The following is a 24581-nucleotide window of genomic DNA, read 5'->3' as shown; positions in this document are numbered from 1 at the left end:
AAGCACATCTCCCAGAAAAATTTCAAGGGCAAGCATCATTTTGGGGGTGGATGGGTGTGGTGGGAGAGACTTCAACACATAAGTCCTCGCCTTGTGAAAAGATGGTGGTTACAGGCAGAATCTAGATCCATGCAGATGTCCTTGACTATCACAATGTAGAGATAGCATCAAGAAGATGATGGTCCTCCATCAGAGCTGAAATCAGAGCTGACACGTTGTTGCCGTGACAACATGTCTGTATGGATGCTTCAACTCCGGATGGAGATTGGGTTTCCACCCTCCTCCTCTTCCTCCGTCTGCCACTGATCTTTATCCCCAAGTCCTCCTAAAACCTCTCCTCCCCCTCCTCCTCCTCTCCCATCCTATCTGTCTGGTATCTCTTGACCAGTGGATTTGAGTGGAAGATTTGGTCATATTATTGGAGATTGCCAGCGGGATGATTGGGAGTCGATGAAAAGCGAAGGACAGAAGGCTTGCTCTTGAGTTCATAGAGCGAGGAAGAACTGGTACGCCTGCAGGTTTTCTGGTTTGATGAGTGTCATTGTTGTTACAGAAAATGGTGGGTGTTGTCTCTCTTGACCAGATGGGCATGTTTATTTGCCATGCCGTAGAATATGAGACAAAATTTGTTATCTCAAACCTTGGAGTTTGCAAATTTGCCAAAGTGTGTAGAAAACACAAGTGTATAGGCAGGAAAAGTCGTTACCCAAGTATTGAGTATTAACCCTTACTGTTCTGCTATTTTTCATGGCCAAAGAATGCATTAAAGTTGTTGATGATAATGACAGAGCTATAATGTTATCATAAAACGACAAACAGAATCCTTGAATGAGAAGGGAAAAACCCTTCTGGCATCCTTGCTGTAGGCATTCACTGTTTGATGGGTTTCTTTTCCAGTCTGGCAGTCAGTGATTTCATCCTTGTGAGGTCTGTAACCTTCATGGTAATTGCCTGTTCGTTGCAATCAAAATGTGACAAATCAGCAAGCTTCTCTTTACTTTTGCAGTGGGTGTTATTTTTGTGTCTTGTTTTTATCCTTATTGTTTTTTCTCTCTCCCTTTGTAAAGCATGTGTCATTTTCTTTCTTTTTGTCCTGCACACCTCTGATAAAATATTTTGACAAGAGCAAATGCGACCAACACGGATTCCACACCATCTCTTCATTAGGAATTTACAAAATGCACACACACACACACACACACACACACACACACATTGTACACACATTCAACCAATAGGGAAAAAATATCTGACATCATATTCATTCTCAGTTTACAATAGAATACCAAAGTGTAATGTCATAGCCATTCATCACCATGGTAACTGGTTCTTAACACCTGGACTGAGTGTTTATGCTTGCACCTGGTTCCAACCCAAACAAAAGATAATGACATGACTTCAGTACTCTATAAATCTGTGCTCTGTATCGAGCTGATATAATGAAAACAGCCATAATTTATAATGCTATCATATTAGTAAAAGACAAAAAAGAAAATAAATGTCAGGTTTAGCTTAGTCTTGGCATTTTCCTTTTTTATGTTAAAAAAAAAAATGTGTGTGTAAAGAGCCACCAATTTATTGGTCATGGCTTGACAAAGGGCCAAAGTATGAAAGCAAAAATACACAGGCAGCTTACTCACCAACTTTCAAAACTTTGACAAAAAGGCATTTATCATACCAAGAACCTTTTTTTTTTCTCATATCCCAGGGAATGATGGATTGCCAGGGTTGTTTTATTTTCACATAAAAATTTCAGATATTTCAATCCCCACCCTAACTAGGTTCCATCCATCTCATTCCAACCCCTCCTCCTCCCCCCCCCCCCCCATCCCCAAATGCTAGGCACCCTGCTAGAAGATGAATAAGGAACAGATGTGGTACCAGGCCCCCTTGTGTTCGATTTTGTCCGCAGAATCTGGTAGGAAAACTTGGGGTTAAGAAAAAAAAAATCCCTCAGGAGAGGGAATAGAAATGTCTGGCATTTGACTCCGGGCCGACCTCCTGCACGCCCCACATGCTTTCATGGATGAGCGGGGGAGGGTGCTCCCCGACACTTTTCGTAAGGAAAACATCTTCGTGGAGCTGTTGGAGACAAGATGGTTAAAGAAGAAGAGGGGGAAAGAGGGGGAAAGGGAGGAGGATGTTAAGATAAGATCTCCGTGCCAAATGGCGGTGGTTATCGTAGGATGGTAAGCATCTGTCGGAGAGTTAAGGGTAAAAGAAACATAAAGGGATTCCCTCTCTCCCTTTCTCTCGCAACTCAATCTGCGACTGAGACCGACTATCGGTTTGCTCTGGACACAGGTGAGAAACTGTCTGTGCAGTTGCCTCCCGACTTGCATAAGGAGCGACCAAAGCGGTAACCATTTGCGATGGAGATAGCCCTGGAGATGTAGCTGGTGAGGATCAGAACCAACGAGGCCAGTTCGCTGGCACTCGTCATAAATCATTCGGCGATCATGACTGTCTGTGCGCATGTGACGTGTTAGACAACACCTATCCATCTTTTACACTGGCTCATTTTGAGCTTCATCCTTTATATGATATTCACTTTGCCAGGGTAGTGCATGATAGCCATATGGTAAACAGTATTCAAAGGATGAAGAGATTTTGTCGCCTGCCAGTTATACATAAGAGATTCTGATAATTTATGATTAATGCTTAATTTGATTTTTGTCTCTCTTTCTCTCTCTCTCCTTATGCTGCCCCTGTGGATATACACATAAACAGGTAAGTCAGACATTTTTTTTTTCACAATCTTTATGTGTATGTTTGTGTGTTTTGTGTCTGTATGTGTGTTTGTGTCAATCCCATTTGTCATATACGCATATCTTGTTGGTGCTCAATCACATTTGCTCCATTTTCTGTCATTACTCTCTGTATGTAGATCTATATCAGTCTCTTTCCTCATGTGGTTCTTCGAGTTTGGCAATGACTAACAGTATGTTTACTCTGTCAGCAGAAAATCTCAGGAAGATTTCAAAGCTCCTGTGTGTGCAAATTAAGGATTTTTTTAAATGGATAAAGATATGTGGAGAGATGATTTTATATCATCCCCAGAGGCTCAGAATGAATGCCATAGGCATCGCTACATCCTTCTGTGGATTTTTTTTTTTAGTTTCTCTCCATCTCTCTCTTTTTAAAAAAAAAGAAAAAAAATCCTTGTCGGAAAGATGAGAGGCGGGGGTTTTAATCCCATAATCTGGCCTTAAAGTCTATAAATCGTTCATCTCCACGAGTAATGCACCAAATGACCACTGGTCCTCAGAAAAAGAGGATGCAGATTCAGTCAAGGATCTGTCATCAAAGGTTCAGACTGTTGTCCTAAGGGAGGGTGGGGTGAGGTGAGGTGGGGCTTAATCCAATCCAGCAGTTTGAGAGTCAAGGGGATGATTGGCTCTTAATTTCGTCAAAATATTTCCCACTCCCGCCTGCCCCGCATCCCAGTGGAGTCCCAAAGTTTTCATTGGGGCCAGCATATGCTCGCGGACAGGTTAAGCAGCAATTCAGGGGTCTCGATGCTCTCTGACTTTTGCCGCTGCTCAAATTGGTATCAGAATCTGATTGGATGGCTGCTCTCACTTTAGCCACTTAGATTTAAGTTGTTGTTGTTTTTTTTAAAGACCAATCCATTCATCTGTTAGGGAGTTAAGGACTGTGAAAGGAAAGTCAAGGGGTTTTAGATGTTAATGGCACCCTGTTATGGACTTATCCAAGTCTTAGAGATATATCAAGGCAGTTTTTGAAATGCCTTATTTAAATCTGCAGAGAATGAATGCCAGTTTGAATCTTGACAAGAATTTGATCATTGACAAAATCCTATGAACAGCAGGCAGGCAGAATAAGTTACTCTTTCCCTGTTCTTCTGTTCAGACTGGTTTTCATCAAGTTCTTTTAGAATGAATGCATCTTACATATTTATTTTTAGCCCACCTAAGACTGCTTCTTTGATAATGCCATCAAAAATATAGTGGTAATAGTGACAAAATTGATGAGTTATACATTTTTCCATGAGATAAGACACAAGAAAGACACACCAGCAACTTGCGTGCACATAATCATGAAGGACTGTTCGATGGAAAGATATTTCTTGATCTATTACATAATCATCTGCCAGAGCGGGTTGCCATGGTAGCAAACAAGGTGTTTTGTGTCACGCACATTAGCGGCCTTTAGATGCAGTCATTAGAAAAAAATGGGCAAATCAAGCACCAGTACCATACGCAAGGTGATTAGGATCACGTGCTGACTTGGGGCATTAGTTTGTGCGGGATTATGTTGCATAATGAGATTTGACTGGTGAGTCTCTCAAGGTAACTAGCTACACTGGCAAGAGAGTTACAAGTTTTCCAACACAAGATGGAGTCATTTTCACTAACGTATCCCTACTGCTTGCCTGCCGGAATATCATGGCTGGGCATTGGACTCAACATGTGATATTCCACTAGATATTAGAAATGACTGAGCATTCATGTTGTATACGGGAGGAGGTGTGGGGGGGGGGGGGATTAGGTTTAGGGTAGAGGATAAAGAGGTATGTACATATTACAGAGTTGAGAGAGACGTTTATATATTCCCCCATAACAAGGACAATATTTGCAGACAACACTTGTCGTGCGTGTCTACATGAATGTGCAAACAGCTGTCAAGGAATTTTTCAGAATCTTGGCAGCCATGCAATATTATCATTTCTCACATCTCTTTTCTCATTCCTACTCCATGTCACGCATGTTGCATCAGCGTCAACTTTCCTTTCTAGAATGAACAGCGGGTCTTGAAATATTCTCCCAAACAGCCATGCCTTTGAAAAATGTGGACAAAGAGTCAATGAAGTTTCCAAGCAGGGTCTGTTTCGCCAAGACTATCAGATCTGTGGGCAAAGGGTGTTTCTCATTACACACTAACCCCGTTTCTTGAGACAACATCTGTACCACTGTGTCAAAATATGAATCTATTTTCAGGTCCCAGGCTAATGAAAGATTGATTTCACGTAGTAATATCACTGTTGTTGCTGCTGCTGCTGTTGGTCATTGCTGGGTTGTTGTAATTTTTTCGAACCTCACTTTTGTAGTATTTCTTTGGAATTGGTATTTGAAGGGTGGAGTCCTCACTTGAGGATCAGCGGATTCCAAAACAAGATTTGAAAAGTCAGCAGAAGCCCTGATTACAGCGCAACTAAGGTCAATTCCTTTCACCATGATACATTGAATGAAGTGAGAATAAATTGGTAGTAGATGTCTTCAATTTACCTTACAGGTCTTTGGGGTTTGTCACCAAAACAACAACACAAGAAGTTTGTTCAAAGTATAGCTCTTTTGAATTGATGAATGATTATGTTTTGTATGTCAGTGAGATGCTTGCTTCCATTAATTCTAACATTGAAAACAAAAGTGCTGCTTTTGAACAGTTTCTTGTTGAAGAACTTCATGATCATTTAGTTCTTGGGCTTTGGAAGAAGATATGTCAGAGCTGCGATGTAACCTTTATGTTACATGAACATGATGTGCAATCTTTGGCCCCATGTGGATTTGGGCTGCACCCTAATTGATTGTGAATGGCCAATTGTTTGTCGCTTGAATTGCATCATTCACTAACCATTGAACTAAACATACATGGAGCACCCACGCACTGAATCAATACATTACTTGTATATCGCTACCAATATACAACAGAATATTGGTAACAATATTTGGCCAGCTTTTCGCTCTGAGTCCCACCTTTACTAGCTGCTTTGGATCTCAATAGCTAAGACGACTGTCCAAATACTCAACGAGAATAGAACTTTCATATTTCTTTTTCCGCTTGAAGCCTTTTAGCTCAAATTCCCGCCTTCACGCCCCCCTGAACACCCTGCTTCGCCAATCGGGCGAGACGTGAGGGAGCTCCACGCGATCATCGTCAAAGACGTAAACAAACTATCTGGTGGTACACCGTGCCTTTTGTACCCCAAAGGCAGGACAAGTGGGGGCAGAATTCATAACTATTGCATGGAAGAGCCAACAGGTGTGTTCACATGCAAGCTTTTGTTCAGGAAGGATACCAGGCAGATGTAGTATATACATGTACTCCATTTTATACTAATATTCAGCTTCTGTACCACAGCACTGATCTCGATGGTATGGCATAATGAATTTTAGCTTGAATCTTTGAGTGATCCCCTGTAAGCGTGGCTTACTCTGGTTCCAAATTTGTGTATATTATTCAAATTTACAAATATGTTTCCCCTGAGTACCCAGTAATATGCTACTCGATCCATCCATATGTAACTATCAAATACATATACATTCCAATTACTTGGAATTCATGCATTAGTTGTTGCTCAGTCAGGGGGAAAGCCACAGGTGATGAGCTTTGTGGTTACTAGGAGCAAACTTTCTTATAAAGGGGTTCATAGAAAAAAGGTAAAGCAGTCTTTGATTGGAATGTATGGGAAGAGCTATTCATTATCTCTTCTTTTTTTTTTTTTTTGTGAGAAAGAGATAGGAATGAACATGCCTCCCTTTGCTGGAGTTGATTGAGATGGGATGATTGGATGGGGAAAAGAAAGAAGCAGGAGGATGAGTGATGTTTTTGTTTTTGTTTTATGAAGCAGAAGACAGATGGGTGCATTCACACAAAACATTTTGAAATTTTGCAATGCCAATCTTGAATTCACTGCAAGTACCAAGTATTCTGTGTATTCTCTCAGTTAGTGCCAGTTTTCTGATTAGCAAAAGTGACAAACTTCAGTCAGCAGATATTGAACACACGTTTGAAAGGATCTCCGGGATTTAGTTTTATCTGCGTGGCTGAAAATGCGAACTTGCGGCCCGGTGTGAAAGATGTCGGAGCTCGTGCAGTTGTGTGACATTCAGCCTGTTTGATCTCTGTATAGCATTGTCTGCTGCATACACATTGCAGAGGATATTGATAAGTCGTCAAGCATTAATTTCTATTCAGACAGCAGTTGTTTTGAAGACATTTCGGGTGGCCATTCAATATTAGATTTCCCACGCATCTGATACCTTGTTTTGTATTCTTGCAGGGTCCCCCCCCCCCCTCTCTCTTTCTTTGTCTGTTCCTGCAAAACAATTTTCAATTCTTGTAACCTTATTTGTGTTTTTGTGTGATTTGTGGTATTTCCATGTATGTTTTCAATGTTTTCCATGCACTCCCATGTTTGCTAATTCAGCACAAGGAAATGTTTTGCAGTAAATTGCCCTTTCAAGTATGAAAAGGCTTCTTTTTTTTAAAGTTGATTTTAAACTATATTGAGTTGGTGTGCTCAGGGAGTTAATAACTTTTAACTTTCATTCCTCTCTATACATCTTTTATCAGTTTCCAGCATTGTGTGATTCAATGGATCACATTAAATTTTGATGGCCTTTTCCTTTCATATTTTATTTCACTTCATTTAAGTTTCCACACAAGTAATACAGTTTTGATTTTTGTAACATGCATCAAAAAAATTGATGAAAAGTAACATGTATTCTGTAATTCATTATATAGAGACTTTAAATAATAATTTTTTTATGATGCAGAATTAATTGAAACCAATATAGAGTATGTTACATACATATTATAAGATAAATATCAAGTGTGGGGAACCTACAGAGAAGCAGATATGCTTGTGGGGGTAGGACCCCAAGAAAAAAAATAGAAAACACAATCACTCACACACAAACACTGCACATGTGCAAGTGCGCACCTGGACAAGCATGCATACACACATATCAATGATTATGAATAGAAAGAACTATAGTGAACATTTTTTGCAGTTGACTGCCAATATATTTTCAAATGGCTGAGATATCCAAAAAAGTGATAATAGTAAAAGGCGACAGGCCACGCCTTTTATTAGGATCTCTTTATTTCGCCTTGTTTTTGGATATTTCAGATATTCCAAAACCAATTTTCATCAAATAAACTTTTGATACCCCTTAGAATTGTATGCTCTTTGACATCTCATAGAGTGGTTTCTGAATATCTTGCAAAACATTTAAAGCTAAATCCTCACCTCAACCAGAACTGTACACCCCCATTAAAGATGGCAAATATCATAGACAGTAGGAGCATGAGGGGATTTGTAGAATAGTTGATGCATCCATGCTGTCAATAGCATATGCACAAGGTCTTTGACTACCAGAGCTTAGTGCAAAGGAAAAGGAGGGAGGTGGGATTCTGACAAACATAGTGTGGCAATTATAGGAACAAATACATTTAATGTGGCCACGGTGTGTAGTTGTTGTCACTGATTTGGTGTCTGATTGTATGTCGTGCAAGTCTATACCCTGTTTTGATGAGTTTCAAGGTACTCTGTGAAAAAGAACACCCTAAGTAATTTTCTTTATGTAAATAAACAACTGCTTGTTTTCATGCCAATTCTTCCTATCCCCCCCCCCCCCCGATTTTCTTGTCTGTCTTTTATTGTCAACTTTACTGACTCCATGCATAGACATTAGGCAGCTTTTAGCCGGCTAATGACAGACTTGAGCGATTCAACACAAAAAAGGTGATGCTTGTTTGCACTTATCCTGTAGACAGACGGTTTTGGCACCACAATACACCAAGGTTCCCCAAGCAGCTTGCTTGGTACTGTCAAAAACTTTTTAAACACTTTGCCAGAAAGGACTGTCTGTAGAAGAAGTGTTGGCAGAGCTTGTCTTTACAATTCAAGAAAGGGACACTCGTTTCGTGCATATTTTTGCTGGAATATCAAGATCGAACAGTCACATTCCTGGAATATTTTGTCAAGTGCATATGAATTTTGGGTCAATGAATTGCGTCATAGGTGGCTGATGACAGGAATTTTTGTTTTCAGATGTTTTCCGTCGGTGTGTGGGCACGTGTAGCCTGCAGATAGTACAATTCACCTATCTGTGTGGTAAGCGAACTTCCGTTTGAATGTGGTTTGAAGCAGCTATTTGGGCAATGACAGAAGGAGGCGTTAGTTCTTTCAGTCTGCACCTTTTCATTCATTCGACAACAAGGGCCCAGGGGCATGTATGGACTCCATGCGAATACTGGAACATCAAACCTGCCACCTCTGACATTCTTAATAGTGTAGTGCCGTGTTCCGAAAATCATCGACTCACTGATAACTAGTTTGTGGAATATCTGAATAGCATAATATCTATCCATCCAGACCAATAGGGACTGTGGACAAGAGGTAGTCCCTTCCTGTTGCAGTGGTTCCTGAGCCTGTGATTCTACCGCTGGCGCTGTCACGTTGGGTGCCCATGGTCGAAAGGAAGACCTAGGACTGCTGTTTGAGCTGACTTTGCAAGCGAATCTAATGCTGCCAATATGCATGCCAAGCTTTTGCAACTCAATTCAAAAGGTCAATGATTGACAAGTGTATTTCATAAGCATAGTATAGACATTGCACCACCTGTCGTAGAAGAAGTTTCAAGATTTTTACCCTGTGATTTGGCTGACTCTTAAAGAGAAGGTTGTTTGGAAATGGCTCCTATGGGATCAACCCGTGCGCAAGACGCACCACCCCAAGACTCAGAGACACAGCCTCGCCCCGCTACCGGCGCCATCACCCTGGCCTTCCGGCCCCTTCCCCAGCTGAATCTTGTGGGGAGTCGGTACGAGCCCTACGTCCCACCCTCGCAGGTGCGGCGGCGGGGCCAGCCTATCAGGGACAGGAGCTGGTCCACTTTGTCCAGGAACAGCACCTGTTCCACTTGGTCCAGGAACAGCACCTGTTCCACTTTGTCCAGGAACAGTACCTGTTCCAGTGGAAGTACTGGTACTACGGAAAGGGTGAGTCACACAAAACTAGGGTTTGTCAATGTACCGCATATGTGACTGCGCCAAGGAAAATGGTTCTGCGCTGTCACCAATCCATGTGATCTAAAGGCACAGATCTATAAATTCTGATGACAGGCATGTATAGTTTCAACCTAATTTTGTTCTGCATAGTTGGAAAAGACAAATTTCATCAGGATCTTCGTCGCAATTGTAACACTTAAGTTTAGAAGTAGAAGAGTTATCTCTCTGTTATGTTTGTACAGCTTTAACAGTGTTGTGTGTTTCCCAGTAAATATCATCATGAACACCCAATGCTTTCAGTAGTGATGATTATATATCTCCTTTGAACTATCACACAGAGAAGATCTGAAGAATAGTATAGGAAAAGGGGGAGGGGATACCCAACTATGATAAATGGCAGGTTTTTTTTTTTCATTCTCAAGCAAATGACCCCATGTGGATTTGTGAATTCCCAGTAACGATTTTTAAAGATACTCGGACTTGTTTAAGAATGACACAAAGAGGTCAATGTACCAGGAATATTGGAGAAACCTGATGATTCATTTGTTCAATCTTTCTATAAAGTGTGGACAGTGTAGCCAGGTTTATGTCAAGGCAACCTGATTTCAAACAAAATGAAGTGTGAAGGTTTACTTTGATGCAATGTTAATCCTAAAGTTGTTACCCAAGCAAGGAAACATCTTTTTTTAATAAGATGGGGATATCTAGAGCTAAAGTCTCCCGAGGATTTTCCACTTTCTTTTTGTCACCCCACATTGCCTTTCTTAACCAGACAAACATGGTGTGCCAAGTTTGCAAACACGCTCGCTTTGTCACCATAAAGAGCTGAGAACCGATTAAGGACTTAAAAGCTTACTCTCTGTCTCTTTGCGAGAGATGCACTTAGGAGCGAGACTCTGAAGGATGTTTTCCCCTCTTCTTTTCTTTTTACTTTCGATCATTCTGGGGCAGACCTATTCTTCTTATTGGGACGATTGTAGGAGGCGTTATTTTGATTTAAACCCATTAATCTCAAACGGACGACAATGGATGTAAACCATTTTTGCGGATTGTGAGGTCCGTGTTTGAATCGGAAGTTAGCATCATGTCTGGACTCGGGCTCCAGGAGAGCTTAAGTTTACTTGAGGATTATTCTCTTTCATCTGATAACTTCTTTTTCTATGTATATTTTGGATCCGCAAAGTGATTAGTGGTGGGAAAAAAAAATGTTTTATCGCATTTTTCTGGCTTTTTCTCACTTTTTTCCCCCTCTCTGTCTCATGTTGTCTGCTTTTGGAATATAGGTAACCATAACTGCTTCAGTGGTTCCTACAGTTTGTAACTCCCACCCCCCCCCCCCCCACACACACACACACACACACCATTCTTTTAGAATCAATGCTGGCAATACACCAAGAGTGCTGTCTTCAGGAGGAAAAAGAATAGAAAGAAAACACAATGTAGGGAATAATGGTACGATAATGGTGTAATTTGCTAGATACATTTTCTTGTTCTGAGTTTTCTGCAATTATGCAAGTGTGATTTGAACTTCTATTCATTCATCAATTGATGTTTACTTGAGCTTAAAATTCTGTTGCCGTGTAGAGGGCGTGTAAGGATCTTAACAAAGCCCAGTCTATCTTGACATGCATGTGGATAGCATAGCTTTGTATTCTTTCCCCAGGGCCCATTACCTATCTCCAACCCACCCCTCTTTTTGTTTTGTTTTTTTCTAGCGATTCTCCAATGCTGACAAATGGCAGACAAGCTTTTTTAATGCCACCAAAGTTGGGAAAGTGAGGCTCCAGGGAAGCGTTAAAGCATCCAGCGCTGGATAGTAAAAATGGGGGCTGTTATGATAGGCCGTATACTTGCATTAGATCGTGCTCTTTCCTCATTTACAGTCCACTTTTATGTTGCACTTTTCTCCAGACATGAGCCATTCTCGGTATTATGCGTGTGATTGCCGAGGAAATGATTCTGAAAAACTGTTATACCTTCTTGTGCAATGGTTATGGGAGCAATCAAGACATTTTTATGGCTTCTTCCTCCCTTCCCCGTGAGGAAGATTCACGTGTCTGTGAGAGCAAGAGGGATTTTGATTCCCGAAAGTAGAAAAAAGCATACATTGACAGTTTAAAAGAAAGATAGAATAAGAACACACTCTCTTGGATGCTTTTTACATATTTATCCATCCACCTTTTATTTAGGCTTTGCCATTTCTCCAAATGTTTTCATATGCATCTTTTGTTTTACTCCACAATTGTGTTGATATGACTATTACGTTCTGCCTTTGTGATGCGTGTTTAGCAAATGTCAATATACTTTTATTCTTCATTCTTTTTAAAGTAGTTTCTTCTATATTTCAGCACAACCTTTTTTCCCCTTTTTCTGTCTCTTTCTGTTGCCCTTTTCATCAAACATTGTTTTCCTCTAACCATTCGTCCATCTATCTTTATAAAGTTGTTTGGGGTTTTCGTTTTATCTACCAAGTCACAAATGTCACTTATGCACTCGTGCAACAATTTGAACTGACCGCCTGAAAGTCTGCTGCTATATTAAGATCCTTAATACTTCCTCATCAATTCGTTAATCAGCTCACATGTAGGGGTAATGTAACATCTGGGGGGGCTTTGATGAAGCCAGACCGGTTTAGTTTTATCCAGTCGTCTGATGGGAAATTCCTGGGCGAGATTGTCGGGGTCAGTACCAGTGGACGGTCTGTAGTGGGGATGTGGTGCTTGAGACTGTCAAGAATGTAATGCCACGACCTTCGTTAACTTCTTTTCGGTCTTCATGTACCAACATTATCTCAGGAGTAATAACTAGCCCCTGTTTGCAGGGAAACGGTGATCAAAAGGGGAAAGGACACCAGAACAAAAGTGTGAAATTTTGACTTGAAGTGTTACAATCAAGATTATCTTCCATTGTACTTTAAAGGTCCAGTTTACCTTTGGGAGCAGTGATTTCAAAAATGTTCAAGATATCACATTTGATGCACATGTGTAGGTCTGTTGTATCATAAAACATCCTACCATATTTAATATTTGCAATAAAACCTAAAATATAAGGAGATATCAGAGTTTTTCTCAGTAAACCGTAACTGTATACGGTTTAGTTTGTAAACATTTTTATTATAACTATTGTTCACATTTTGTGTATTTAACAACACTTAACATCGATTATACGGATTCAAATTTTGACAGTGGTTGTTTCTATCCCTAACTCACATTTTAGAACTATTTTAAAGCACTAATTCTGGGTTTTTGCTTCATCTGCAAATGGTAAATTATGCCTTTAACGTAAGTTATGAAATGTCATACAAAAAGCTTCTCCTCTCCAGTTTTCATAGTTGACGCTTTTTAAGCTGGTATTTCTTTCTCAAACTGGTATCACTTTATCCACATTTGGAAATCATTTTGATGGAGGAAACAAACCTGGAATGTTTAAAAGTACATCATTTAGTGGTACCAGGATGATGAAAAAATTCTCGACAAAGTGACTGCCGTGGCACGATCCAGCCAGATTCACGAAAACAGACTATAGACTCAAGCCTGTACCATCTTGGTGCGTGCGAGCCCCCATCCCGCCTTCCCTACCCACTATTGATAGACTCGTACTTGACCAAGTCCTTGAGTAATGAAACGGGGACATAATGGGCTGTGTAACCGTATCAACCTTCTCATAGATTGAGGAGTATTGACAAATGGCTGTGGCTTATTAGATTTGGGTTATGGAGAGGGGAAGGGGAGTGGAGGAGGGGAGGGGGAGGGGAGTGGAGTGGGAGGGGGAGCGAGATGAAAAATTTGTCCGAATGTTGCGACCTAGTTTTATCTCTCTCGGCCTGGCTGAAGAAGAGATGAGAGAAGAATGCGGCTGTACATCCTAGAGCAGGTAACAAGTGCAAGTGCATGGTAATGAACTGTATTGACGAGTAGAAAAACATGAGGGATGTGAAGCACCCAGTAGCACGTCATGTATACAACTGCATAAAAGTTGCTGCAGAGTAATGTCTGTCTACCAGCATAGGTTATCAAACAAATGAATAAATCTGAGTTTTATGAGCTGCTTTGAATGTCTGTTTGCTTGTTATACAACTTGCAAGATACCATGGCTCTGGAACGTGACATTGTCAGGTGCGGAAAGGACAAAATGTGCTTTAGATTTAATATCCAGGAGTAGTATCTTTTCACAATGCAAGTTTGGATAAGTGAATTTATATGTAGTGTGGGGATGAGGTAAGAAGATTTAAACTGAAAGAAAACAGGAGGCATGCTCATTGTCATACACTGTATGTATATTATCTAGTGGGGAGGTATTGGATTGAGAGGAAGTCTGCCTGCTGTGTCGTAGGGGAGACACGAGAAGGAGGGAGGAGATTTCTGATTAGGACTCCATCTTCCTTCAAGCTTAGAAGAGTCTTTTCACCTCTGGCTCAACCCTGCAGCCAAAAATAAATGTACCTCGGACAAATGTTGTCAAACTGTGCATCGTCGGTCGGCGCAGATTGACTGCATCATTTTCTGCGGTCCTCCGCTCGAGGGGTCGCTTCCAGGAAAATTAAAGTCACCTCCCAGAGTCAGCGAGGAATGAGGGATAAAGCTGTGAGGAGGAGATGGCTACTCAAGGAGGCCACATCGTCTCGGCTTTGTTGCCTGGAGGGAAAAAAAAAGGAGGGAGACATGTTAACCTTTTCAAAGCAGCCATTTAAAAATGCATTCGTTCACACATTAAGAGGTCATAAGTGGGAGTTGCAGGGTTAACATAACAACAAGAGAAAATAAATAGACAATGCTGATTTGTAAGACTGTGCTCAGCAAACTGTTAGTGAGAATATAAGTTCTTTTTTATATTATGTGGAATCAATGAATACACATAAGAACAAATTCTCTTTCATTTTGAATTATGAATCCTCTGCACTTCCTATTAAGTGCACATGATATTTGATGCCACCTTTGATATTCTGATGGAATGATGACAAAATACGAACACTGTAATGTATCGCTTGCAGGGTGGCAAGGCTTTTTACTGAAACATACAAGATGCAATAAATTGCTGCTGTGTATTTGAGTTGTCACAAGAGTTGCAATCAGCCATCAGTAACAAGTTTCTCTGACATAAGTGAACTATGTGCACACAATCTACTCATGCTGGCTCCTACTATACCCCAGGGCCAAAGTTGTGTATGCATTTCATCTTTAAAAAAAAAAAGAAAAAAAGAAGGAATATCTCAGCTTTGAAGCCTCCAGCACGTGTTCGACATTAAAACTCACCATTTTTGCCACATTTCACGAACCCAGACAGACACGGACAGAGTGAGTAGACAGGGGAATTGTGGTGCTGACATGTGACATTTGTGTTTGGTTTCGCAGCCTGCTGGGCATCGAAGCAATATTTCAAGCAGAAGAGGCAAAAAGGAACAAATATTGTGAATTATGAACGTGACAAGAGATAAAATTATTCGTGGTAAACTAATCCATCACCGGGAGTAGAAGCCATGACAGACGATATCAGTAAATTATGATCGTCTTTTTCTCTCTGGATTTCAGTTCCTGTGATAAGTCGTAAAAGACATTTTCTGTGCGCCAAGGAAATAAACCACCTTTCTAAGGTTTATGATTATTGATGTGCACATTAGAGAAACACCTGTTTCTACCCCATCCTGTTTTTACTGTTTTACGTGCTGTTTCTCCTGAAATTCTAGTTCTCCACAGATGAAAAGTTTATCAAAATGGCACATTCGGCACTATAGGGATCATATATTTATGAATGTGCATATATTTCTGTTTTACCTCTGTAATCACTCAATCTATATCAGGCCTTGATATTTGTATCTTGCACGATAGTGGTGATTATGTCTTCTTATTTGCTTACCCATTGCCTAGCAATATATCAGTATTGCGATGGTTGTTTTCGCACCCGAAAAGTAAAATGAACCATATCATAAATTGGCTCCGCTTAGATTGTTTACGCGTGTGGTGTCATTTGTTGCCCAAGAAAAATAAACATCAACCACATTTTTTTCAAAAAAAAAAATCTATTAATATCTTTGGTTTCATTATATTCCTTAATTCTGTATGGTGTCATGCACGACTGGAATTCTCGCCGCACTGTCGTGTTTTTGTTTGTTGTCATTTCAGGCATGACGTACACACAGCATGTCCATGGTCGTATGTTTGCTTTGCTGATTGACAGCTGTGTTGATTTTGACTCAACCAAGATTTCAGAAAAATAAAACTGTGAAAAAAGGGCACATGGTAGCCTATGCCTATTATCAGAGAGTCACGCACCATCATGCCAACCATGGTTTGTGTAATAATCAGCACAATAACAACAGAAAAGGAAAGAAAAAAGAACTTGATGAAATTGTGTTGTGGTGATGAAGTTCCAAATTGCAAGCTTAAACATGATTATATTCCCCTGTCATGTATGAAATATAACCAGACTAATATGTCACACCTCTCTCTTTCATACACACACACACATACACATACATCACACAAATCTACGTAACACATGCTCACTTCCATGCCACTCAGAAATCTACTGGAGAGCAAAAAGGAACTAACTCCTGTAATGTCCTTGCAGTGTTCTTCTCTTCTGGTAGTGAGTGTATGTGATTACCATCTAATAGTGTTATGATCTGCCCATAAAAGTGATGGCTATGAAACAACTCTGTGCAAAACACCAACAGATGAGTGAACAAAGATGGCTTTTTTTTGGGGGGGGGGTTGTAGGGGTTGTGGGACCATAATTATTAAACAATATCTTGCATACCTCACATTTTTGTCATCATATCCAGAAAGTATTCTTATTGACCATTGTCTGTCAAATCACTTGAAAATATATTTGCTGCTGTTTTTGTAGCAGAATGAATTTGTGTTTGGTCTATAGGAAAGGTATCTAAATATTTGCCATGCATTTCAACTTTGATATGGCCATGGTTCAGTTAGCTTTGTTTAAAAAAGAAAAAAAAAGTGTTTATTTAAATACATCTCCTTATGCTTCCAATCAGTTTTCTTGATGAAGGACTTGATAGATTTGTCGATGGTATTTACAAGGAATATCCGTTGTTTGTATTTTTTTTTAGGCAAGGGGGGGGGGGAAGGGGTAGTAGGGGATTGTCTAATGTCCAGAGTGAACAATTTATTTTCCCATTAGGTCTATACTTACCTGTGGCTTTGAAGAATTTGATTAGCATTCCAGCTCAGCAGTGGAAATTATTCTTCAGTCTTCCGCTTCTCCAATCAATCATACAAGAGGACAGATCCAGAAAGGGTCCATTTACAATTTGGGAGGAATTCATCATAATTGCTATCATTACTCTCTGTATTCATCAGTGCTCTCTCAACATATTTCCTCAATCTAGAACTGAATGGTGGAGAAATAATGCTGATATTGTTTGGTCTCCGCCTGATTGGGGCCTGTATTCTGCAAGCTAATGCAAAGTCATGACGCTTCCAAGCATAGATTTATGTGTGCTGCATAGCACTACGTTGATGTACATTATATCTAGGCTGTTCTGAACTGTCAAAAAGTGTGAATACCTTGAAAATAAAGTTGAAACTTCTGAATATGCTGGGGGAAAAATCCTTCCGTGTCTCAACTGACAAATGCTTTAGGAGCAATTTTGATTTTTCTCTCTGAATGTTTTCACAAAAGCAAAATTGCTAACACATTGTATTCTGCCCCTTTTTCCTCTCACTTAAAACCTGACACATCCAAAGAAAAATAGAAGGAAAAAAAAAGGAGAAAGTCTTTTATGGCGCGGTCTCCATATCAAATCTGCCTTTCAGGTATTCTAGGATGCTTCTTGTTTTCAACGGAGTTGAAGAAAACCCCAACAGTTGGAGAAGACTGTGTGTGTACCCTGCAGTGGCGATTCCAATCCCAGAAACTAAATTGCCTGCAGATTTTCAAAAGGTCATCCCTCCATTACAGATATTGACTCCTGGGAGATTAGGCTATCCGTCATTTGGCCGGCCCATTTAGATGTTACATCCATGTGAAGTCCACTTCACGGTTTTACTTTCATCTTTTCTTATTCTGCTTCTTCCCCCCTTTTATGTCATTTTGTGCTGTTCTTCTTGAGTTTGTTTAGTTTTTGTTTTGATTTTTATTGTTTGTTTCTTGTCAGATCCTCTTTCGCCCGTTGCTAAGGACAACCTGTTCCTTGGTCTTCCATGGGATCGGGGAGAGATCCTCTTCCCTTATACAAACAGGTGGTGGTATGAAAGATATTGAAGGTGGGCGGGGGACTTTGGGATGAAATGTCATCTCCCCTGCTGCAGTGAGAGTCATATGACCTCATCATATTCAAATTATGCCATCAGATCTACGCCATACTCACAGCTGGCATTGGTTTGTTGATCCTTTCTTGTAAAAACAAAATCAAACGAAGGGAGTGGGGAGATAATGAAGATCTTTGTGCTTTCAATAGCACTGATCATCATATGTGTCATCAGTATCATAATTTTCTTGTGCAGAGATATTTAGGCCTACTTTATTGCAATTCTACCTAATGGTATTGATGCTGTGTCGTTTAGCGGAGACGAAGGGGCTGTCCATTCACAGACCAAGAAGAAATAGAGCATCCTCATACAAAATGACAAAGAGTGATTTTGTTTGTTATTTTTTTGTTATGAGTGATGACTTTGAAAATGTCACGCACAATCGATTCTCATCATCAATGGTGCAAGTAGCAAGTGGGGGAAGGGGGGGATTCGAGAAGTTTCGTCACCGAGTGATTGGGAAAGTGTTGAATGTACGCGCGTGGCCCACATGCACGTGAGTGGGCGGATGGAAGTAGAGATAGAGAGACGCCAGCATCAAGGCAGGTCGTTCTCATATCGATATCGATTTTTCTCCCGTCATGCTCAAGCGCAGCAGCACACATGCGGCCCAACATGAAAATCTAGACGAGAATAAATAGCGATGTGGATGAAGATAATAATGTCAAGCACAGGCTGTGAGTACAAGAATGTTTGCTTGTGGGGGGGGGGGTGGAGCAGCCTGATATGTAGAGTGCTTTTTTTTTCCTCTCTTTTTTCTCATAGTCGATGATGTTGAATATTGCTGGAGAACTGCTGTTTGGAATATTGATATCAAATTATGCTTTCTGTAATGTAAACATAATATATGTGTTATATTTGTGTAACTTTATAGATGAATTATTTTTATTGAAAATGTTTCAGGATTTTTCAGTGTTATGATTCCTCTGTCTCTAGTGTGAAGGAAGACTTTAACTTATTGTGTGCCATGATAGATATTGGAGTGGATAATGATGTCACTCATTGACTGATGCACAAGCTACTTGCTTTATATATCTTTACTGCCACTACATGTAGTGAGGCCAAAGCCGAAGAAGGGATCAGTTCTTTCATTCCCTCTGGTTTCCAATTCTCCTCCCTTGTCTCCTACACCCATCTGTCTATCTCAAGACTTCCAGTTTCACATATTGTACCCATTAAAGACTTTTTGACTTTGATCCTAAATACATTCTCTACAGATGCTCCACAGACCCTTACCAGGGTATACTCGAGACCTAGGGCAAATGTGTTATTAAAGTGATGTTGATGAACGAGGCATTGTCTCCATTATTCCTATTGCAATGCTCACAAAGCACCATTTTGTCTGAGCTGATATTTTTTGTTTACACTCCCAAATCCAGCTCAAAATATCCACTGCAGCAGAGTGACGCTGACATGGCTCCGTCATGTCATGTTTTTCTGAGATATGAGGGTAACGTGCTCCCCCTTTCCCCATCCCCCATACCCCATTATGAAATCCAAACATTTCTGTTCCACTAAAATCCAGGTCAGTCGAATACAAAACAAATTATGACTGTGCAGTTTTCTTCTCCCCTGCTGTCCGTGCTTCACATCCCAAATGAAGGAGGCATGCATGAACTAGTTTTCCTATTCATGTATCTGCAATTAGCCCGTGGTATATTTGGCATAACAACAAAAGCCATCATCTGAATTAGACAAGTGCAACTTTGATTTACCCTCTCTTTCCCATAGACAATCTTGCCATGTGTGATGTCAATGATAGCTCAAAAGTGCTGGTCTTGAAAGAGTTAATGAAAAGTCAGTTTCTGTTTACAGTTAGATTTTGATGCACCTAATGAAAGTTCACATTCTGAGCTACAATTTTGTATTGTTTCTTTAATGGTTGTAGCAGAATAGTCACAATTGCCATGTTTTCAGGGAAGTGGAATCCTGATGGAATAATTTCATTGTTCAGTTCAGCTCTGCTCAGTTTGTTTCTGCATTCCATTGTCAGTGGAATATACAACACAATTTGGCAGGAGGTCATACATTATATAAATTTTTCCAGTGCATTAATAACCATTATGGAATATTATTGTCTCCAATTTTTGTCAACACTGACATCAGTGAGGCCAAGATCTTCTGTAGATGTGAACATCAGCCAGTATAGGACATTGGGGTGGGGGAACAAATTGCCATATATACAGCCTGTGTGCAATCCATTAGTAAAAGAAAACGCACAAAATAGAAACAAGACGTGAAGTATTATTGACAGCCATGAAAGTAAAATAGAAGATCAGGCCAGTATATTTTTGAAGAGTTGTTCTTCTGTGACCAAGTCAACAGGAACGGAAAAGCGAACCTCAACTGTGTGTGTCCCCCCCCCCCCCAACCTTCCCAAGGGCACATATTGGACTGATTTTGATGATGAGTTTGTCAAAGCAGTGGGCGGGGACTCTCGTGAGTTTGTTCGCTTGCTGTCGTTTCACAATCCAGGTGGTGATCACTGGCATTTATGCAAAGGTCAGTTTGCATCCAGTACATGCTGCCCAAATATCACGACTTGAGGGTCTTGCATTTGAAAATCCCTGCTCATATTCTGGATGTGAACTGCCACATTCTCCCATGTGAGAAAAATTGACAGACATAATTGTCGCCGCCCTCCGTATTTCTTTCTATCCTCAATTGTTTCTCCTCATCTTGGGTTCTTGATGAAAAAATGCCAAAGATCAAGGTAATGATGACTTGTTTGGGAAAAATTGCAGATAATCTGAGATGCATTGGACCTAAGTGGCCTGTGATGGACTACTCATGTTTCAACTTTTCCATTCCAGTCATATAGTATAAATATTGCCACGATGGCATTCCTCACGTAAGTCATTTGTTGCTGGGATGGGCGAACCTCTGGCAAAGTGTGGCACACTTTTGCGTACGTTTTAACTTAACTTTTTAACTTAATAGATGTGTGAAAAAAGTGTGCATAAAATGCAGTTTGCACAAGTAAGCAAGTCCATCACTCTAATTCAGTAAGAAGTCCACTTTATAAAAGAAGCTTTAGTCATGAGACATTCCTCGTAAGGTGGAAAGTTTGTTGAAGAAAATGTGTGAAACTTAAGCTGCTCATCAAAACATGAAGTTTTGCCCTTTATATGTCACCATTCGCATTGCTCATAGCCACCTTTGTAAAGTGCATCCTTATAATGAGTTGCTGTCTTGTAAATAAAATCCAATGTATCCTTTCAAGCACTGAAGCACCCAAAATCTGTGGTTTCACTCATGGTGTATTTTGTTTTTCTGTCCTTTTTTTTTCTTTGAGATTATATCGATCACCATGAACAAAAGGAAAGTTTATGCCCCAATAGATTTTGTCCCACTTCTATGCTCTCTTTCCCAAAATATCCGATAAAGAAAACCTTTTCCCACTGGCACTCAAAAACAATAGACACAATGGCCATTAGAGTAGAACAGTGAGAATACTGTGGGTGCTTAGGTGTCTTCTAATCTCCACCCCATGGGGTCACAGAGGTCTACCATCGACACCTAATGAGATTAACTATTCCATCCTCTGGTTTTTGTTTTTGTTTTTGTTTTTGTTTTTAAGTGGTCAATGCATCTTCAGGCATAAGTGATTTAAGAGATGATGGGATGGTGATTACATATCTGTGAAATAGGCCGAGATTTTGGCAGGGAATGCCCAAAGTATGAGAGCCTTCAAAATGGGTTTTATTTGAGAATCAGGGATGCACATAGGTGATTGTTTGCCTTTATTGTTTGTTTTTCTGTGTGTGTGTGTGTGTGTGTGTGTGTGTGTGTGTGTGTGTGCTTTGTATCTCTGTCCTGCAGATTGTTAATTATCATTTTGGAATAAGAAAGGAAGCAGATGAAAAGTTGAGACTCAATTGGATGTTCAGTGTTTTCAAATCGTTTGTAGTATTCACACATTATCCAGCATGAAAGAGAAGTGAAGTCTCAAATGGGAAAAGTGCCTGCAGTGGAAAAGTGTGTGACAATATCAGTTGACAAAGTGTCTTGCCCAAAATCTTCAGATGTTCTTGAATGGCAGTTAATTAGGTGCCTTTGAACGCGTGTTCGTGCAGGTTCCCGCGACGAGACACCGTGGTGAGAGATGAGGTTACAAAGGATGGAGCGTGCTGTCGAGATGTTCAGAATCGTTTCAAGCAAGGCTGCATCAAGGAAGAGGTGTGACTTTGGCATGTGAATTCGGAGTTGAACTATCACATATCACTTGTTTGAGGCCTTCTGATTGTTCAGGTCGTAGATACATCAGCAGCCGTCAAAACATCGGCAATGTGCTCATTGTTCCCTGTCATTATTTTTTTCTGGAAGCGTGGCCACGTGTTGGCCTCGGGATCTGGAGAGCCATATGATTCCATGACCCACCTAATGACTGTTGGCTCCTTGTCTTGCCACGTTCTCTCCCAGATGCAAATTGTTCTCTCGTTTTGACAGCAGCGATGCTCTTGCCCGTGTTCATCAAGCCATGACACGGTAGGATGAGTTTTGTTGAGTCCACTTCATTCCTACTTCAGCTGTTTTTGTTTGTCTCCACCAAGATCTGTAGAATCCTCCCAACTCCAGCACGTGACCCCCTTTTTGCCTTTTGCCTCGAAGTCGAGATGGGAAGAGGAAGGGGCTGCAATTCATGCCAGATAATCTGCGAATGTGTTGCTAAGTTTGGAATCGGGCAGAACAATGATAACCCCCACTCATCTCTTCCGCAGGTTGCAGAGAGAAGCAAAGCAGACCTATAGGTCTAAAATTAGCAGTGTTTAGGGGCGGTTTGTTTAGCTGTAGCTATGGTTGAAGAGGATTAAGTGAAGAGAGAGAAGTGAGACTCTTGTCAGATTTCCACACATTATGAAGGGTTTGAAGGAAAAGAGAATTTGTGACGAAACCCAACTGGAGCTCTCACCTCCCTTAATACATCAGCCATGATCATCCCCCACCCTTATATTAACAATCAGTTTAGTTTAACAACTATAAGTCATCTGATTTTATGCAATTTTTTTAGTCGTCTGCAAATCCTATGACATTTGCCATATTCATCAGTGTTCCCTATCTGAATTTGTAGAGAAGAGATACATATATATGTGTATTTCAGCCATATGTGTGATATTGCTATCAAGGGCATGGCAGAATCTTGTATCTTCTACCCCTTGCCTTCCTGTTATGGTAGAGATGATTGGTTAAACTCTTGCACCAAAGCTCTCTACTTTACCTCTCTGTTCACATTTATGTGTAGGGGGTAGATATGGCAAAGATTTCTTTCATCTGGTCATTTGTCTGTGTAGCATCATTCCTTCTGATTGAATAATGTCTCACAGCCTTGCTTCTATAGAATAAATGGAATTTATTGTGTTTGGAGAAACTGAAAGAGCCATGTTGCAACCTCATATCAAACACTACTTACCCCCACCTTCCTCTTTGTATTCATATTCATTTTTTTTCTGTTTTCTCATTCCTTGGTTCTGTAAGTTCTCTTTATCTCTATTGTCCCCATTTTTCTGTTCATAATGGTGATGACTTGGGTAAGATAGAATGACTGATGTGTAATAAATGAAGGGAGGCAATGTGTTCACAATTGTATGAAAGTTGGGTGAGTTGTTAACAACCTGTGGTTCTCATGTCCTTTTTCCCCAAATCCTGAAACCCTACAAGGGATGTATAGCCTGATAAAAATTTGTGCGTTTTATGTCTTAGCGCTGTTGTCTCTGCAAGTCGGTGTAACCGATAAGGCCTTGTAAGCATGTCCCTTTCCATATCCAGGGAAGCCCCAAAAGAGTTGTAAGTTGATCGGATGGAATCAGCTGGGAATGGTGAATGACTATCATGAATGTAAAATTCAGAGTGTGTGGTCAATGCAAAAATGGGAAAAGTTTCTATTGTTGCTTTGTTTTGCCTTGTTTCAAAGTGCAAGGGGCAAGACAGGTCAGGTATTCATTCCTGTATTGTAGTAAAACTCTCGGTACCTTTGTCTGCTCTGATAGGTACACTGGTGGGACATTGTCATGGCTCAGCAGCGATGAGGGTGCGATTGGTCACTCTGAACCCCTTTTCTAAGCTCCTCCACAAAGTGACCGCTAAACCACAACAGTCTATGCTGGAAAGACCTATCCTGTGGTCTTTATAGAGAAAGAAAAAAAAAGAATCTGTCCCTCACTCAGTCTTTAAAAAAAAAAGCAAAAGTGCAAAGATAGGGTGTTTCTTTTGTCAATTGTGCTGCTGCTGTGCTTTAATTCTGCAATTCTCTTATATGGAGATAAAGTCTCAGCTTTCTTCTTGCTATTTACTTTCAGCATTGACGGGTGGAGTAGTGATTCACTGCTAAGTGATGAAACCTTATGACAAAGAAGATACGAGAAAGGGTAGTTGTGGTTACTGTGCAATTTGTCATGTATCCATCTGGCGAGAAAGTCAGAATATTAGGGGCAGAAGGTGTGGTTGGTAGAGGAATCAAGTAGTGAAAGGAACCGCAGCAGTTGTGCTGGTCAGGCTCTCTGTCCAGTTTGTCCATCCAGACTCTTCTTGACAGAAAGAACTCACAGTCTTCCT

At 40.5% G+C, this 24581-nt stretch overlaps 1 protein-coding gene across 3 annotated transcripts in view; it reads left to right on the top strand.

Moving 5' to 3' along the window:
* Positions 1-2148: 2148 nt before the first annotated feature.
* Positions 2149-24581, top strand: part of LOC140228595 (neuron navigator 2-like) — a 53494-nt gene continuing 31061 nt past the window's right edge. For all 3 annotated transcript variants that reach the window (XM_072308826.1, XM_072308825.1, XM_072308827.1), the window contains exon 1: positions 2149-2189. In XM_072308826.1, coding sequence (XP_072164927.1) covers positions 2187-2189 — 3 coding nt within the window. In that variant the 5' untranslated portion in view covers positions 2149-2186. The remainder of the gene's footprint in view (positions 2190-24581) is intronic.

The sequence above is a fragment of the Diadema setosum genome, chromosome 5 (genome assembly GCF_964275005.1).
Source record: "Diadema setosum chromosome 5, eeDiaSeto1, whole genome shotgun sequence".
Taxonomy (NCBI): Eukaryota; Metazoa; Echinodermata; class Echinoidea; order Diadematoida; family Diadematidae; genus Diadema; species Diadema setosum.
The sequence above is the reverse complement of the archived record's forward strand: the minus strand, read 5'-3'. Positions and strand labels throughout refer to the sequence as shown.